The sequence below is a fragment of the Phoca vitulina genome, unplaced genomic scaffold (assembly GCF_004348235.1).
Source record: "Phoca vitulina isolate PV1807 unplaced genomic scaffold, GSC_HSeal_1.0 scaffold7, whole genome shotgun sequence".
Classification (NCBI taxonomy): Eukaryota; Metazoa; Chordata; class Mammalia; order Carnivora; family Phocidae; genus Phoca; species Phoca vitulina.
Window position 1 is genome coordinate 61,120,562 of NW_022589710.1, and position 19,342 is coordinate 61,139,903.

At 35.8% G+C, this 19,342-nt stretch overlaps 1 protein-coding gene across 6 annotated transcripts in view; it reads left to right on the plus strand.

The window, feature by feature from the left end:
• Positions 1–2,665: 2,665 nt before the first annotated feature.
• The window catches only part of UNC79 (unc-79 homolog, NALCN channel complex subunit), a 237,325-nt gene continuing 220,648 nt past the window's right edge, over positions 2,666–19,342 (plus strand). For 3 of the 6 annotated variants that reach the window (XM_032405835.1, XM_032405837.1, XM_032405847.1), the window contains exon 1: positions 2,666–3,483. Coding sequence is in view for 1 of the 6 variants with exons in the window: in XM_032405840.1 (XP_032261731.1) it covers positions 3,647–3,668 (22 nt within the window). In the remaining 5 variants the exon portion in view is untranslated. Of the gene's footprint in view, positions 3,669–19,342 lie in introns of all 6 variants that reach the window. The other 3 variants (XM_032405836.1, XM_032405840.1, XM_032405834.1) reach the window with 2 other exon arrangements.

Sequence of the window (19,342 nt, forward strand, 5' to 3'; positions counted from 1 at the left end):
CAAATAACCCACATGTTCATCAATAAGACAGGTGGTAAATAAATTGTGGGATACTTATAAAATGAAATGCTATACAGTAGTAAAGATGAATAAATTAGTGTTGCATGTACTAAAGAGATTAAGTCCAAATGTGATGTTGACTAAAAAGTTTAAGAATCAAAAAGATATGTGTGGTATAGTATTTATTATATAAAGTTAAAAAATATGTGAAATAATACATATTGTTTGGAATATATATATATAGTGGGTCTGTAGTTACCCTATGCAAAATTTTACCCTATCCAAAATTCCAGTCTCTTTCCACATTTCCTATCTCTTTTCCTGGTTTAGTATTTTTTTCTTTTATGTAATTATCAGTATTTAATGTAGTATATGTTTTACTCATTTAATTTTTTTTGTTTGTCTTCTCTACTAGACTATTAGCTCCATAAAGTCAGAGATTGGTGTTTCTTTGTTCACTATAGTATCCCTAGGGATATATATAATAGGTACTCAATAAGTATTTGCTGAATGAGTAAATGAATAGAATAAATATATGAAGGTCTGATTAACCACAAATTTAGGTAAATTTTATGGGGGCTTCTCATGAATCTAAAATGTTTTATTTCTTAAAAATAAAGTATCTAATGAAAATACAACAAAATATTAAGATCTGATGCCACTGGGTGGTGGCAAAATTAGTGGTTATGATATTTTTTTATATTTTTATGTGGGAAATACTTCATTAAACGAAAGAACACTAAAAGGTTTGGGGAAGATTTTTCAGAGCTTTGTAGCATAGAACTTAAGGGAAGAGGGAGTTTTAAAAATGAATAGGGAGATACTTGAAATGCTGGAATTAGTCACCAAGAGATAAGGTTATTGTAATACACTATTAGGAAATTATTAGTGACTATTGAGAGAAACTGTTTCAGCAAGGACTTGCTAATAGGTGGGATGTTGAGGACATAGAGGCAGTAGGTGGAGAAATGGAGATCACTTATTCAGTATTAAGACAAGTACAGCTTTTCCAGGATTCATGTTTGTGAGCAGAATGGAAGAATCCATTGAAAAGATAGAGACTTAAAAAGCTGGAAAGAAAGGACATTCATGGGAACACTTTTAATTAGAGGTATAGTTTTAGAAGAAAAGGGCATTTCACCTGGTAATGACTCCTTTTGCAATAGAATAAAAGAAACGTTGACACAGGTATTTCCTCCCAAGTTCTTTTTTAAAGATTTTATTTATTTATTTGACAGACAGAGAGAGACCATGGGAGAGGGAACACAAGCAGGGGGAGTGGGAGAGGGAGAAGCAGGCTCCCCACTGAGCAGGGAGCCCGATGCAGGGCTCGATCCCAGGACCCTGGGATCATGACCTGAGCCGAAGGCAGACGCTTAATAACTGAGCCACCCAGGCGCCCCAGATTTATTTATTTATTTGAAAAAGAGAGAAGGAGAATGGAGGTGGGGGGCAGAGGGAGAGGGAGAGAGAGAATCCCAAGCAGACCCCCCTGCACCCCCCACCCATGATCAAGGAGCCCATGTGGGTCTTGATCTCAGGACCAGAGCTGAAATCAAGAGTCAGATGCTCAATTGACTGAGCTACCAAGGCACCCCTGAGCTTTCTTTTAATCACACAGAATATTTGACATCTTCAGAGATTTATGTTATATTCATATTTTCTTTGAGAATGATTCCAACTTTTTACTCCAGATTAACTCTTCAGCATCATTCTTTACATCATCACTTATCTTTGACTGAAGAATGAACATTCTCTTTTGAGAATGAACAATGGTATAGGATGATCAGCCTGGTTAGGCAGACCAACCTGTCAGTCAGTGAGGTGACTTAATCCAGTTGTGTATACACCCTAAAGAGCTAAATCACTAACATTTTATGAACATTTTTGCCAATATTACGAAGCTTGGCCACTTTGTGTATCATCATGGGCAGTTTCCTTGCTGTCTGAAGACTTTTTTAGGTCACTCAGAAACATATTTTCTTGATATGTGGTCACATATTTTTTTAATTGTCAAAGATTTCTTTTGAATGTGTTGTACATATCATATACAATTTAACATCCTTTCCCTAAAATAAAGATCATTCTTTATTTTATTTTTTTTAAAGTTTTATTTATTTAAGTCATCTCTACACGCACTATGGGGCTTGAACTCAGGACTCCCAGATTAAGAGTCACATGCTCTTCCTGACTGAGCCAGCCAGGAGCCCCAAGGATTATTTTTTTTTGGTGAGATGGAAAAACATTGATTTAGTCACCACAGTTTTTAGTAATAAAAATAATTGGTCAACTCTTAACAGTATTATTTCCATAGCTTTTGCAAAATTAACTTGCTTTGATCATTGCTCATTAGCTTTCACAAACTATTTGGGTTATTTGAATTAAGAGTGGTCATAACGGTTGGCAAATGTACAGTACTTTAGTTTTAAAAGGACTTTTGCACCCACGATACCATTTGATCTGTCCAATAATTCTTTAAGTGACAAAGCAGGTTTTATTATCATTTTACAGATGAAGAACCCGAGGCTCAGGGAGATGAAAAGACTGGTCCTAAAATGAGTAAGTAGTAGAACTGGGTCTTGAGTCTGGTTCTTCCTGACTCCCAAGTCCAGGCTCAGAACGTCCCTCCACTCTGTAGTTGATTCTTTTAAGCATCTTCCTATTAATATGCATGATGCCCCTTTCCATTGGCTTCATTTGGTTTTTCAGCAGAGGGGCTTCCTAACGTTTCTGTTTCCATCCTGGGTGGTTGCAAGAGAGCATAGCTGGCTTCCTTCTTGTCTCCAATCTTTCATTTTTCTTTTCTGTGGCCCCCTCCAGCTTCACCATCCGTGGAAATCTCCTCCTTCCCTAGCCCTAACTTCTAAAGTCTTCTCCCAGCCCCCAGGCAGTGGGACCTCCCATCCTAATCATCTGCAGGAGAGCCCATCAGAGAGGGGAGGCGGAGGGCACGGACCGCAGCACGCCGGGAAGCCATGCTGAGGGTTACTTCTGCATTTCCTTCTCGCGGTCCTCAGGAGCGTCCTCGCCGCCCTCCGGCCCCGGTGTCTCCAGCCCGCCCCGGATCCGCCTCCCCCTCCTTCCTCCGGGAGGTTGAGACCAAGCGTGGGACGCACCTGTGTCCCTCTCCGGTCGCCCCGTTGAGGCACCGGGGGCTGCTCCCGGAGCAGGATTTACAGGCCCGGAAAACGCCAATGGGAGATCCAAATGGTCGGGGACTCCGGCACTTTAAGAGGCTTTTCTCTGGGAAACACCCGTCCCCTCCGAGCGTCTTATGAATGGAAATACTCCTCCCCCGGTCGAGCCCATTTTCCCATTTCACCAGGAGCCGCAGCTTGCTCTCTCCTTTCGGTCTCCCCGCCCACATCAGCGCGGGCAGCTCCAGGAGGGGACGGACAGGAAGCCTTTGGCCGCCTATTAAATCCCACCCATTTCTCCGGGGGCGATTTCCTAACCTTCCGGGACCGAATTCTGCAATTTGATGTGCGTTTTGTCCGAATGGTAGCGACACGGGCCTAAGGGAGGGGGAAAGCGAGGGGGTGGGGGGTGGGGGGTATGCGCTCTTTTCCTCGCAACATCGCTGGCGGAGCGAGGGAGCTCACACGACACAGATTTTGGGGCAAAGCCTTTCCATCTGGACAGCACCATGTCCACCAAAGCGGAGCAGTGTAAGTAGCAGCCGGCCCGGCGTTCCGGCCCGGCCTCCGGCTGGGAGCTATTGCAGTTGCGGCGTTTGCGGCTGCCGGGAGACCTTGGCATCGTGCTGGTGCGGGGGTGGGGGCTGAGGTTGGGGCGGGTGGGGGGTGGGGGGCGGAAGAGAAGGTGGGGGAGGGTGGACGTTAATGGCAACGCGGCGCTGTCCCCGGTGCTGAAAAATAATGCGGAAGATTGTGGTGGGGTTTCGCAAGACTGAAAGACCCTGCGAAATGAAATTAAAATGGGGTCATTCTCGGGAAAAAGAGGCCTCATATCTTTCAGATAAACATTTCAGTATCTCTTGTTGGAGTGGGGGAAGGGGGGCAGCGGCAAATCAGGGGCGGGGAACTGTCAGTGCAACCAAAGCTGCCTGGCCTTCTGAGCATGCCCAGTTCTAGGTGCTGGAGCCATAGGGGAGTTTGAGTCTGCAGTTTCCACTTCGGGTTGGAGAGGCAAGAAAGGGGCAAGAGGGAGGGAGCCGGGAGTCAGGCAGAATTCTGGACCAGTGTGAGGAAAATCAACTCCGGAATACCTACACTAATGCAAAAACTAAACACAACCTTAGGTTAAAGCAAGAGTTGGTGCTTTGCATGAAGGTGAAAGGGGCTCTGGGAAAATGATCTAATTATTTTTCCAAAGAGGTTTCCTTTGTAGGGCAGCTCACACAAACTATAACAAATAGCAGGAGGATTTTAGTTATCCTAGGAATGATTGACTGTGTGTTTGGTTGGAAACAACCTGCTAACTCTTTGTGGACAGAGGAAGTTTCTAATATGCTTCCTATAGCCTCTCTTATTGTAGTGCGCATTTGTAGGCCGTTGGTATGTACTTGGTAGGTTGATTAATGTGAAACCTTTTCCTGAGTGTTCTTGAGGGATTCAGGAACTTAAACTTATGTTTGTAAATAAAAGATGTTTTTATTAAGCAGTGAGTTTGAATTTTTAACAAAGATACCAAAACTTGTTCATCTAATTGACTCATGTTTCTTTCAAAGAAGTACACAGTTATGTTGATAATGCTGTCCTGTCACTACTTAAAAGTCTTTGTAATTCTTCTTTGGAATGGCTCTTAAAGCCATTTTGTGAGACACCCAAAACAGTAGTCTCATTATTTGGGGCAGTATGTTGTATATGATATGTATAAGCAGTGTGTGTCACTTATTCACCAGATAGAGGAAATGAACTGAAGGCTCGTAGAATTCCCAGATTGATGGTTCATTAGAGATTGTCTGTGCCCACCTACCATCCAGTGCTTGTGCCTCCTTACAATGTTATTTTTGGAATCTGGAACACCTGAGTTTGAATCCTAGTTCTGCCATTTACTGTTTGACCTTGAGCAAGATAATCGACTTCTCTAAACTTTATTTCCTCATCTGTAAACCTGGGGTAATAGTGCAGATGGGGTTGTTGTGATTATAAAGGAGGGAATATACACAAAAGATTGAGTAGTGAGCCTAGCCCATAGCAAGTATTCAATAAATGATAGTTATTTCCCTCTTAATACTCTGTCTCTTCTAAATAGTTAGAAAGTTCTTTTGTGATTTTTTGGGCCTTTTTCAAAAGTTAAATCTAAACCTCAAAGATAGATTTTGCTTCTACAGAGCTTTCAGAAAAATTGAATGCATTATATTCTGAGTAATGGTAACATAGTTGGAATCAGTGTGAACTTCCCACTTGAGGATATCACACTCTTGAAGGTTTTATTATAGTGTGTTGTTAAAAAAACCACCACCTGTCTTTTAATTTTATACTTATATATTATGTAACTTCAGGTTAAAACCAGTGAGCATTACTGTATTCTGTGTTTTCTCTTCCTTGTTATATTTTGAGGTGCACTGGATGGTTTGTCTTGCTCTTTCCTGGGCAGTTATTGCCAGGATGAATAAAATCTACCAGTGGATTTGGTTATGTAGTGCAGGTAGTGTGTAGTGAAGAAGCTATTTTAGAATTGTTTGTAAAACAGATTTTTTTTTCCTCTGTAGATGATGGAAAGGACACCAGATTTGAAGCTAAAACATGTGGATTTGAGTTTTGGATGCCTTTCTGATTAATTGTGTGACACTGGGCAATTAACTTAATATTTTTGTGCCTCAGAGTGTCCATCTATGAAATAAAGAATAATAATACTAGCTGTCTTTGTTTAATCCTAAGTGTTGTGGAGGGCAAAGGAGGTAAATGGAAGTAGGCTGTGAAAAGGATAAGGATGCTTTGAGTGTTTTTAGGTGTCTTTATTTAAAGAGTGAGGGGAAGTTAAGAATTTCTTTTTTTTCCTCTCTTACATGCACTAACATGAATGGATTGTCACTCTAGTGCACATTATATAACTGAAAATAGAGCAAAGACATGAAAAGATGCATGGTTGATGTTCATGAAGGGTGAATGCTTTTTAATAAAGAGAAGTAGCAGATCTGGGATATTTTATCTTTGGACTTGGTAGGAATATGATTAGGAGGAAGGAGAAAGAGAAGGGAAGGCCACGAGATTTTTCTGCTACTGGATGTGAAGACCACCAGAACAGGAGAGAACTAGAGAGTTCATTTATCCTCTGCATTCAGGAGTATGCACAATACCACTTCCCTAAGGACCAAGGGGGGAGAATTAGGTTTAATATAATGTCAAAATATTATTTCTATTATACTTCTTCCTGAGGCCTCTTGATGTAGGTAAAGGTTTCACTGGTGCAGGAAGTGGACATAGTTTGGTTGAACCAGCAAGAGGAAGCACTTGCATTTCAACCCAAACAGATTACGTGATTTACCTTTGAAATGTCAAGTATCACAGATAGGTGAAAAATGATTTTATTTTTATGTAGTGGTATTTTCTTGTATGCAATAAGTAGTAATGATGAAAGAGAGGCTAGTTTTAGCTAAGATATAGTTTGGAGCTGTTTTTATACATTCAATCTGTTTCCTGTGTTAGGTGCAGAACATCATAACAGAAGGTGACAGCTTCCTAGCAATTTCTTAGGCAATTGCACAGAGCTAAAACTTTTTTCCTCCAAATGTTACAAAGTTCACTGTAGTGAAAATGTTTTTATAGCTGATACAGAATCTGAAATGATAAGAATAAGAATTTGTCATTCTTTTATTTGGGGTTTTAAGGAGTCCACCTCCTTTCCCTTCCTCTGTCTTCTAAGAGTTAAAATTGAATAATCCGGAGTACTTTCGATGGGCTCTTTCAAAAGAAGCTTGCTTTTAATAACAGCAGAAGTTAAGAGTTGGGGTTCTAGAATCAGACTGCTGCCTAGGTATGAATCCTGGCTCTGCTTTTTGCAATTTCTGTGACCTTGGACAAGTTAACTCAAACTCTCTAAGCCGTGACTGCATTATCTATAAAATGGGGATAGTCCTAACTGTGAAGATTAAATGAGACGGTCCATGAAAAGTGCTTTGCCCAGAATTCTGGCACATAATGGGGAGTTAATAAATGTTAGCTATTATTATCATCATTATCAAGTATAAAATCTTGTGCTTGCTGCTAAGATGAGGATAATTATAAATTTGGATCTAGCCCCCCAGAGTGTAGCAGAAAAAAAAAGTAACCGTGATATTACTTAAATGGGACATGGGCCATTGGACTATTTTTTATTCTCCTTTCCTTGTCTCTGAGTCTCCTCTACAGCCATCAGCCTAACCCATTTTAGGTACGAAGGAATTTCTCCGTGGCAGTTCCTTGACTTGGTATATCTAGCAAGGCATTGGCTAATCACCCAAACAGAACATTTCTAAATCATGACGAGCCTATCCATCACCTTTTGTATTATGATAACAGTGTAGCAGTTGATAAACACAAATCACTTATATATATCCATCAAAATGTTTGTCAAATTTAGAAGTTAACCTCAAAGTTGAGTATAATTAGCTCAAAATAACTAATTATAGAAATGTGAATATGTGCTATTTTTAATGCATTTATCCTATTCAACATCTTTATCTCAGTAACTAAAAATCCTTTTGATTATATGAAGAACAAACACTTTTAAGAGTAGAAATCATTAGCACTATGATTTGAAGTTGAACTTGGTTCTTTTCCATGCATCTTTAAGGGCCATGTTTAGAGAAATCGATAAGGAGTTTTTAAAAAAAATGTTTATGCACATTATATTATTATATATAGAATATCACTATATAACTAATATCATAATAAAAAAGCACTTTGAGTAGCACTGCAACCTGCAGTCATTTAGAAATCTTGGCACAACAACATTGGTAACTTCTTATATAGGAAAACTAGTTTTATTCATATATGCAAAAATTGGAGTAGGCTATTAACCGTATTTGTGGTAGCAAAAAGAGCACATGGTTTTAGCTCTTATGTGATTTCTCTGCATCATTTGACAGTAGTTGCCACATTTTTTATTTAAACTCTCCTTTTCTTCTCTCTTTTCTGGCTGTTCCTACTCAGATTTTTCCCCATACAGCTACTTTCTTCTCCTTACCCTTTATGAACAGGAGTCATTCATGAGTTGACCTCCCCCTTTTTTAAAATTGCACAGATTCCTGATTTCATTCACTTTCATGGTATCAGTTATCACCTCTGTGGATGGCACCCAAATACAATTTTCTAGTCTAAACATGTCTCTTGAACCAAAGCCTCTATCTTTATCTAGGTATCCTGTAGGCATCTCAAACCCAAACTCATTGTCTCCCGCCCCAAGCTAGTACTCCTTTATATATTACTCATTTTAATGAATAGCACCACCACCTACCCATTCACCCAAGTCAAAAAATTGGGAGTCTTCTTAAACTTCTCCTACTGTTATTACTATTCAACAAATCACTAACCCTTGTTGATTCTAGCCCATGCAACTAAATTGCTGCCTAACTCCTTGATCTAGTTACATTGGATTTTTTTTTCTTAGTTCCTCCGATGTACAATGTGTTTTTTGCCTGAAATGCTTTCTTTTCATCCATGCCCTCTTCTTTGCCTTTCTTTTATTCAATATTTAGCTTGGAAGCCCTGCCTGATTGCCAGTCTTCCCTTGTGTGCTCCACTCATGTGCTCACACTGTATTGAATAATTTGTTTTCTTGTCCGGTGTCCTCATATACTTTGTGTTTAGACTGTATTATGTTCATCTCTGTGTCTCCAGTGTGCAAACACCATCGTCTGGTGCACAGTGTATATGCAAAAAAACTGTTCCTTGAAAGTAAAAATGATTGAGGGTGAATTAAATGTCTTTTATAAAGAAGGATTACATATCCAGTTTTTGGATATCATTAATTTGAAGATTTCACATTTTTGTTAATGTGAAATGCTGCATTAATACAATATGAACATAAACTGTATAGAATGCATGCTTTCCAAATGGATTTATGAGTAAATAAAAATATACTTTATTTTTTTTAAAATTTTTTTATTGTTATGTTAATCCCCATACATTACAAAAATATACTTTAAAAGTATATAAAACATTTGCTGAATCAAATTTTATAGTATTTATATAACAAGTTACCCTTTTTCTGAACATTAATTGTGTTTTGTTTCTCAGCTAAAGTTTTCTATTACTGTATTCAGAATAATAATTATGATTCCTAATTTGTAGATAATCTTGGCACACAGCCAACTATTTTTCTTATGAAAAAGTAACAATACATTTGAAGTGAGGGACTCTTTATGCTGTAATTTGATGTGGATCCTTTGATAATACATCTGTTCAAGTTTTATGTATTGATTACTCAACCAATAAGTAGGCTTTAAGTTGGGATTTTCATTTTGTAGTATTGTGTTACAAACTCACATTTACTGCTTATATTCTGAAAAGATATGGATAGCTGTGTGTAAATGGGCACATATATTGGCTTAGAAATGAAATGTTTATTGCACCAAGAAGTACATTAAGCCAAATGTATCCTTACCAATAAGCTTGCTTTCTATAGGGGAAAACTCAACCATTTTATTTAGAATTTTTAGCTTTTTTCAATTCATATGTTATATTTCTGTCTTGTTTTTCTCTTCTTTTGTGGTACTAAGCAATCTGTATTTCATCAACTTGTCCATTCACTTATTCAGCAAATATTTATTGGGTGTTTACAATGTGTCAGGCTCTGTAGTAGGCTCTGGAGGAGCTGACGTTTAAGTACTGAGATGTAGATACTCTATTATCAGCTTTCCTTTGATATGCTGTCTAGGTCCCTAAAGACAATAGGAAATTGAAGTGAATTTGTTATGACTTATTCATAGAAAGCCAATACTTGCTCCTTGTGACCATTAGCTTTTTTTTTTTTCCTTACTGAAGGCTAAAATTTTTGTAGAGAATCTTGTTAAAATCCCCCTCCCCCACTCAACGTTGTTCTTATTTTCCAGGTTTTTCTGGTTATTCTTTTCATTCTTCCAAATTAATTTTATATTCAAGTTATATATCTCCATAAAAAAGCCTGATGGCATTTTTACGAGTATCACATTAAAATTAAAAAATAACTTACTTAGGGAGAACTAAAATCCTTAGGATATTGAATCTTACTAGCTAAGAACATGGTATATTTCCATTTGTTCAAGTCTTTTCATGCCTTTTCAGGGGTACTTTTAGAATTTTTTGTTAAGCTTATGTTTAGTATTTTATCTTTTTTTTCTATCATAATTGGGGTCTATCTTCCATCTTTTTATTTTTTTACATGAAAGCTACTGACTTTTGTATGCCAATTTTATAACCTTACTTTACTAAATTACTTTCTTTCTGTAGTGGTTTACCATTTATTTTTGGGGTTTTCAAGATATATAATCTGCAAATAAATAATTTTATCCTTTCTTTTTATCCAATTCTTCCATCTCAGATTGCTTTCTCTTTTCTAATTGCATTGGTGAATATCTCCAACACCATGTTAAATATGGCAAAGTGAGTATTCTTGCTTTGTTTTTCATTTTAGTAGGAGAGCCTCTAGTACTTAATCTATTAAGTAAGGTATTATTTGGGGCTGAGGTAGTATATTAAGGAAGTATCCATCAATTTCTGTGTTATTGAGTCTTTAAAAAAATCCAACTGGTGGGGGTGCCTGGGTGGCTCAGTCAGTTAAGTGGCTGCCTTCGGCTCAGGTCATGATCTCAGGGTCCTGGGATCGAGCCCCACATCGGGCTCCCTGCTCAGTGGGGAGTCTGTTTCTCCCTCTCCCTCTGCTTCATGCTCTCTCTCTCTCTCTGTCAAATAAATAAATCTTAAAAAAAAAAAAAACGACTGGTGCTGAATTTTCTATATCTATGGAAACCATATGATTTCTCTTAATTTTATTAATATGCTGAGTTGGATTTTGTCATATTTAATAATTTTTGCATTGATATTCATGAGTTAGATTGGTCCAGTTTTTTTTTTAATTATCTATCATCTATCTATCTATCTATCTATCTATCTATCTATCTATCTATCCATCCATCCATCTATGTAGGGGGCAGGGGTTGAGTGTAGTTCTAGTCAGGACCCAAGAACAATGTTATATTCACTATGGAAAATGAGTTTGGAAGTTTTCCTTCTTTTTTATGCTCTGGAGTGATTAAAGTAACACTGTGGTTGTTTGATCTTTAAGTTTGCTCGAGTTCCCCTGTGAAACTGTCTGGCATGGTACTCTTTTGTAGTGGAACTCTTTAACTTCTTTCTATATTTCTTCTATGACCCTTGTTCTGTTTAGAATGTCTGTTTCTACTGGGGTCAATTTTGGTAAGTTATATTTCTCTAAAACATTATTCATTTGATTTAAGTTTTCAAATTTTTATATAGAATTATGCAAGAGTCTTTTAGAACCTTAAACATTTTCTCTATTTTGACTTTCTTGTCATTGCTAATATTGTGCTTTTAATGCTGTGTATTTATGTTTTCTCACCCCCCGCCCGCCCCCACCTCCTTTTTTCTTGATTGAGTGAGTTAGCAGTTTGTCCATTGTTGATTTTTTTTCTAAGTAACTAGTTTTTTGGATTTATGTATTGATTCTGTTTTTTTTTTTTGGTTTCTAAATTAATTTCTGCCACTTATGATTAATTCTCCTTTTTCTTGATTTCTTTGTTTTATTTTGGTGTTCCCTAGACAGCTTTTTGAGTTGGGTGTTTATTTATTTTAATATTTTTGATATAGGCATGTTATGCAATCTATTTTTCTTTGACGCTTCCTTTAGCTGTAGCTTATGGATTCTGATAATGTTAGGCATTTGTTATTATTGTCAAGAAATTCTGCAGTTTAATTTTGTATTTTGCCTTTGATCGAAGAGTTGTTTAAAAGTGGAAGGAAATTTTTTTTTCTTTTTAATTTTGTTATTGATTTCTGTTTTTATTGCATTATAATCTGAGGATGACATTTGCATTATTTCTATTCTTTGGAACATAATGAGGTTTTCTCTGTGGCCTAAGATTTCATCAGTTTTTGTGAGTGTTCTATGTGTACTTGAAAAGAAGTTGTAATCTCTATTTCTGGGATTCAGAGTTTGATATGGATCTATAAGATCTACCTTATTTATGTTGTTTAGGTCTCCTGTACCTTTATTAATTTTTAGTCTGCCTGATCTTGGATTGTGAGAGGTATGTTAAAGTCTATTATTAATGTGTTTTTGTCTATTTCTCCTTGCGTCTCCTGTAGGTTGCTGGTTAATGAAGGCTGTTGCTGTGTTATTGGGTACATAAATATCAATAACTGTAATATCTTCATTGTGAATTATAGGCTTAAGCATTATAAAGTGTCCTTCTTTATCTATTTTAATGCTCTTGGGTCTCAATTCTACCCTGTCAGATATCAAGATTATGAACCCTGTTTCCTTTTTATTTGTGTTTGCCTGATTTATCTTTCTCCATCCTTTTATTTTTAACTCTTTTGAATCTCTTTGTTTTAGGTGTGTCTCTTGTGTTCTGCATAGTGTTGGATTTTGCTTTATTAGCCAATCTGAAAATCCTTTTCTTTCAGTAGGTGAGTTAAGCCCATTTACATCTATTGATGTTATTAATATGCTTGGCCTCAGTTCTATCATATTGTTTTATTTTTATGTCTTTTGTATCTATGCTTTTTCATCATGCAGTGGGTTTTATCTGCTTGTTTGTTTCATTGGTTAACTTTTTACTAATACCTTTATATACCATTAGTCCATTTTTTGGTGGGGGCTACTTATTGGTTACCTACATTAAACAACACTGAAGTTATCTGGTAACCTCTTCTTCTCCCTTACTCCTTCTACCCCACGATCTGATCTAAAGTAATATTCTTTTATTTCCAATTAATGTCTATTAGACAATCATATCCATTTGCATTCCTTATCCCCACCCCAACTGTTGATAATTACACTATATCTACTGTATTCTCTCCTTTATAACCATAGTTTAGCTTTGTTCTACAGGTATATATATATCTAATGACCACCACTGATTATTATGTTACTCTCAGTCTTTTTAATTGTCTGAATGTCCTTTTCTAATAGATTCTTTAGGAAGGGCTCACAAACTCAATGTACCCCAAAGTTTGGCAAGTTTATAGTAGTTTGTTTGCAGCTTTGTACTTAGAGATCAGTTTGGTTAGATATAAAATCCTTGACTCATATTTCCCTACCTTGAGTATTTTAAATTTGTTATACTGTTTTTTTGGGGGGGAGGTGGGCATTAAGAATTGTTGAAAAGTCTGGTGACAGTCTTGTTTTCTTTCCCTTATGAGTGCCTTAGCCTTTTTGCCTGGTTGCCCAAGGTTTTTTTATTTTCCTTTAAAGTAGGTGTAACTTTAATATGATTCAGTGTTGGCCATGCTGAAATGATTGTGGTGTATCTTTTCAATATGTGATTTCAAGATTTTTTTTGAATTTTAGGAAAGTGTTCTGGTATAGTTTTAGTATTTATTTTGTTCTATTGTTTGACATTCTTTGTGGTCCCTATCATATTTTTTTTTTTTTTGCTTTTCTTCTATATGGATCACTTTCTGTTGAATATTTTTAAAATCTCTTTCTTCATTTCTTTTGAGTTTTTTTAAGAGTCACCCATACAGTACACTTTCATTACTCTATAAGTGAACCAGCCCATCCATGGTGATTCTGCATGTATATAGAAATATATTTATTTAACCCTTATTTTGAAATGTCAAATATAAATAAAAAATTGAAACTATTCAGTTGAATATTATCTTATTTCTCATAAATTCAAACTTATTCATTATAAGTAAGTACAGGCACCTGACTATGTCATTATAGTCTTCTAGTGTAAACATGCCCAAGTACCTACATATTGGAATACGTTATTTTGTTCTTTTTGTTTTTCATGGAAATAATTATATATAAAAATATGCACCCATTTTCAAGGCATAGTTTAATGAATTTTGCTAAGTATATACAATAGTGTAACCACCACCCTAACCAGGATAAAGAACAGTCCCCTTATCTTAAAAAGATTCCTTGTGTACCTTTGCTCTTTTTTTTTTTTAATTGAATTTTAGTTGACACACAATGTTACATTAGTTTTAGGTATACAACATAGTGATTTCACAAGTTTATATGTTATGCTGTGCTCACCACAAGTTTCACTACCATCTGTCACCATATAATGCTATTACAGTACCACTGACTGTATTCCCCATGCTGTACCTTTTATTCCCCTGACTTATTCATACCATAAATGGAAGCCTATATCTCCTACTTCCCTTCACTCATTTTGCTCATCTCCCCCATTCCCCTCCCTTCTGATAACCAACAGTTTGTTCTCTGTATCAGTGGTCTATTTGTGCTTTTTCTTTGTTTGTTTTGATTTAAAAATTCCATATATTAGTGAAATCATATGGTATTTTTCTTTCTCAGTCTGACTTATTTCATTTAGCATAATACCCTCTAGGTCCATCCATGATGTCACAGATGGCAGGACCTCATCCTTTTATATGGCTGAGTAATATTCCATTACATATATATACCGTATCTTCTTTATCCTTTCTTCTGTTGATGGACACTTGGGCTGCTTCCATATATTGGCTATTGTAAATAATGCTGCAAAAATATAGGGGTGAATATATCTTTTCGAATTAGTGTTTTTGTTTTCTTTGGGTAAATACTCAGTAGTGGAATTACTGGATCATATGATATTTCTATTTTTGATTTTTGAGGAATTTCCGGTACTGTTCTCCACAGTGGCTGCACCAATTTATCTGTACCTTTGCTTTTGATCCCCTTTCTCTATGCCTGGTCCCAGGCAGACACTGATCTGCTTTCTCTTGCTGTAGTGCTGGGTTTTCTAGAATGTATATAAATGGAATAATTCAGAACATAGTCTTCTGTTTGACTTCTTTTATTTAGCATAATGTTTTTGAGGTTAATTCCTGTATATGTTAATATTTTGCTCCTTTTTATTGCTCTGTGGTAGTCCATGGTATGCATATAATATTTGGGTTGTTTTCAGGTTTTGGCCATTACAAATTATGCTGCTAAAAGTACTTGCATACTTATATCCATGGGGGCATATTTTTTTATTTTTCTAGAGTGAATATATAGGAGTAGAAATTCTTGACAATATGGTAAATGAATATTTAATGTTATAAGATATTGCCATATTGTTTTTCAAAGTGGCTGTAACATTTTGCTTTCCCACCAGTAACGTAGGCGGGAGTTTCAGTTGTCCCACATCCTCACCAACACTTGGTATTGATTTGGTATTAACTTCAGTTGTTTTAGTGGGTGAATGTAGTGGTATCTTACTGTGGTCTTAATTAGCATTTATCTGAGAACTAGTGATATTGAATATCTTTTTATGGGCTTTTGGCCATTTGTATATCTTCTTCTCTTTCAGCCTTTTGTCACCTTTTATTAGATTTTTGGTTTTTTTATTGAGTTGTAGGAGTTGTTTATATATTCTATATACAAGCTCTTTGTCTTGAAAAATTTTGCTTCCAGTTTATGCTTTACCTTTGTGTGTTCTTAACTATGACTTTTGAGAAGAGAAACCTTCAAATCATGAAGTCCATTTTATCAGGTGTTTTTTCTTTTACCATTTGTGCTTTTGGTATCATGTTTAAGAAATGTTGGCCTCACCTAATGACACAAAGGTTTTCTCCTAGAAATATAATAGTTTAATTTCTAACATTTAGGTCTGTGAACATTTTGAGTCAATCCTTATGTTTGGAAAGTGGTAAGGTTTGAGGTTCATTATTTCCATATACAATATCCAGTTGTAGCACCTTTGTTGTAAAAAACTATCTTGTCTCCATTGAATTATGTTGGTACCTTTGTTGAAAATCAACCAATCATATATGATTGGCTCTATTTCTAGACTTCATTCTGTTTATTCATTTATATGTCTATCCTTATGCCAGTGGCATACTCTCTTTATTACTGTAAGTTTATAGCAAGGCTTGAAGTCAAGTAGTATAAGTCTTCTAACTTTATTCTTATTTTTGCAAAGTATTTTAGTTATTTTAGGTCCTTTTCTTTCTATATAACTCTAAAAACCAACATGTCATTTTTTTCTTAAGAAACTTACTTGGATTTTGGCCTGTAGATCAGTTTGAGGAGGATTACTATTTTAGCAACACTGGGTTTTCTGATCCTTGGAATGATATGTATGTGCACTTATTTAGGTGTTGTTTAATTTCCCTTTGTAATGTCTTGGCAATTGTCACATTATTCATTAAATTTATTCCTCAGTATTTTTGTGGAGTTGTTTCATTTTCTAATTATTTGGTGTTAGTACAGAGAAACACAGCTAATTTTTCCATGTTGATCTTATATTCTGCACCGCTGCAATGCTCATTACTTATAAGTCTAGTAACTTTTTTGGGAGGGTTACTTAAGATTTTCAACACACACCATTACGCTTTTTATTTCTTCTTATTGCCTTATTGCACTGGTTAGGACTTCCAGAACAATGTAAAGGAAAGTTATGTGAGTAGACATCTTTGCTTTGTTATTGGTCTTAGGTAGAAAGCTTTGAGCCTTTCACAATATTAAACCAACCTTGCATTCCTGAAATAAATCACATCTGGTCATTATGTATATCTTTAAAAAATGTTGTTGTATTCCATTTGCTAATATTTTGTTAAGTGTTTTTCTATCTATGTTCATTATAGATACTGGTCTATAGTTTTCTTTTCTTGTAGTATCTTCGTCTGGTTTTGAAATCAGATTAAAATTGTCCTCATAAAATGAGTTGGGAAGTGTTCCCCTTTTCCATATTTTCTGAAAGAGTTTGTATTGAATTGATATTCATTTTTCCTTAAATTTTTGACAAAACCCACGACTGAAGCCACTGGGCCTGAAAGGTGTTTTTCCTTCCTCTTTTTGTGGGAAAGTCAATTTTAAATTCAATTTAATTGATTTGGAGGTGTTCAAGTTTTTTGTAATTGTTGTTTTAATTTCTTCTTTATAGTTTTGTTCTTTGTGTCTCTCAAGGAATATGTCTATTTTGTCCATTTGTCAGATTTGTCCAGTGGTCGGTTTATTGGCATAAAGTTATTTGTAACAATCCCTTTTATCCCTTTATCCTTTTTTATATCTGTCTTTCATTTCTGATATTGGCAATTTATATCTCTGTTTTTTTTTTCTTGACTTGTGTGATTAGAGGTTTATCAGTTTTATTGATCTTTTCAAAGAACCATCATTCAGCTTTATTTTCTCTAATGTTTTTCTATTTTCTATTTTATTGATTTCTGCACTTATCTATACAGTTTCTTTCCTTTGGTTTGCTTTGGATTTAATTTGCTCTTTTTCTAGTTTCTTAGAGTGAAAGCTTATTGATTTGAGACCTTTCTGCTGTTCCTACATAGGCATGTAAAGCCACAGATTTCCTTGTATACCTTACTTTAGCTGCATTCCACAAATTATGAGAGGTTGTATTTTCATAATTGCTGGTTCAAAATATTCTCTAATTTATATTGTAATTTTTCTTTGACCCCCCCCCAAGTTTCTTTAGTATTGTGCTAATTTCCAAATATTTGGGCTTTTTCCTGGTTATCTTATTTATTGTTTTTGAGTTCTAACTTAATTCCATTTTTGTCAGAGAACATAATCTATATGATTTCCATCTTTTGGCATTAATTGAGACTTGTTTTATCGTCCAAAATGTGGTCTATACTGTAAATAGTCCATATGTACTTGAGAAGAATGAATATTCTGCAATTGTTGAGTGATGTGTTCAAATCTTTGCCCTTGCTGTTTGTCTCTTTTTTGTCAGTTGCTGATAAAAGCGTATTGCAGTTTTTAACTATGATTATGAAATTGTCTATTTTTTCCCTTTAAATCTGTCAATTTTTGCTTCATGTATTTTGAAGCTCTGTTAATTGGGTTTGTACTTATTTATGATTGTTATGTGTTCTTGTTGAATCTTCTATTTTATCATTATGAAGTGTCTTCTTTATTCTTTTTTTTTTTTTTTAAGATTTTATTTATTTATTTGACAGAGAGAGACACAGCGAGAGAGGGAACACAAGCAGGGGGAGTGGGAGAGGGAGAAGCAGGCTTCCCACCGAGCAGGGAGCCCGATGTGGGGCTCGATCCCAGGACCCTGAGATTACGACCTGAGCCGAAGGCAGACGCTTAACGGCTGAGCCACCCAGGCGCCCCGTGTCTTCTTTATTCTTATTAATATATTTTGTTTTGAAATCTATTTATCTGATCTTAATAATGCTACTCCAGCCTACTTTTGTTTACTGTTTGTGTGGCATATATTTCCCATTCCTTTCCTTACAGTCTTTAAAAATTTTCCATTCGCTTCTTAGGTATTGTCTTTCACATTTTTTTTTATAAAGATTTTTTTTTATTTTTTTTTAAGATTTTATTTATTTATTTGACAGAGAGAGACACAGCGAGAGAGGGAACACAAGCAGGGGGAGCGGGAGAGGGAGAAGCAGGCTTCCCGTCGAGCAGGGAGCCTGATGCGGAACTCGATCCCAGGACCCTGGGGTCATGACCTGAGCTGAAGGCAGACGCTTAACGACTGAGCCACCCAGGCGCCCTGTGTCTTTCACATTTTTAAGTAAAAGTTGTCCTAGTGATTAGAATGCACATCCTGGGGATGCCTGGCCAGCTCAGTGGGTGGAGCGTATGACTCTTGATCTCCAGGTTGTAAGTTTAAGCCCCATGTTGTGTGTAGAGATTACTTAAAAATAAAATCTTAAAAAAAAAAGTTTAAATGTACATCCTTAATTTTTCACAGTTAACATACAGTTACGTACATTACTTAATATATAGAAATCTTGCAACCTTAGAGGCCTCTTATATCATTATTTTATAGTTATTATATGTAATACATCTACATATGTTATATACCCCACAAGGCAATGTTATGATTTTACTTTTAAAGTTCTTTGGTTAATAAAGAAATTAAGAAGAAAAAGAAAATACACTTTTTTGTATTTACCACAGATTTGCTATGTCCGATGCTCTTCATTGTTTTCTGAAGATTCAGGTTTCTATTTGGTATCATTTCTCTTCAGCCCCAAAACTTCCTGTAGCCTTTTCTGTAGTACAAGTTTGCTTGTGACCAAATTTCTTAGATTTCTTTCATCTGAAAATGTCTTTATTTTGCCTTCATTCTTGAATATTATTTTTACTGAATATAAAATTCTGATTTGACAGTTTTTTTCTTTAAGTATTTTAAGGATAATATTTCATCTGGCCTTCATGTTTCAGAGGGGAATTCAGCCATCAATCCCAACAGGTCTATATTATATATGTAATATATTGTTTTTCTCTTGCTGCTTTCAAGATACATTGTTTATCT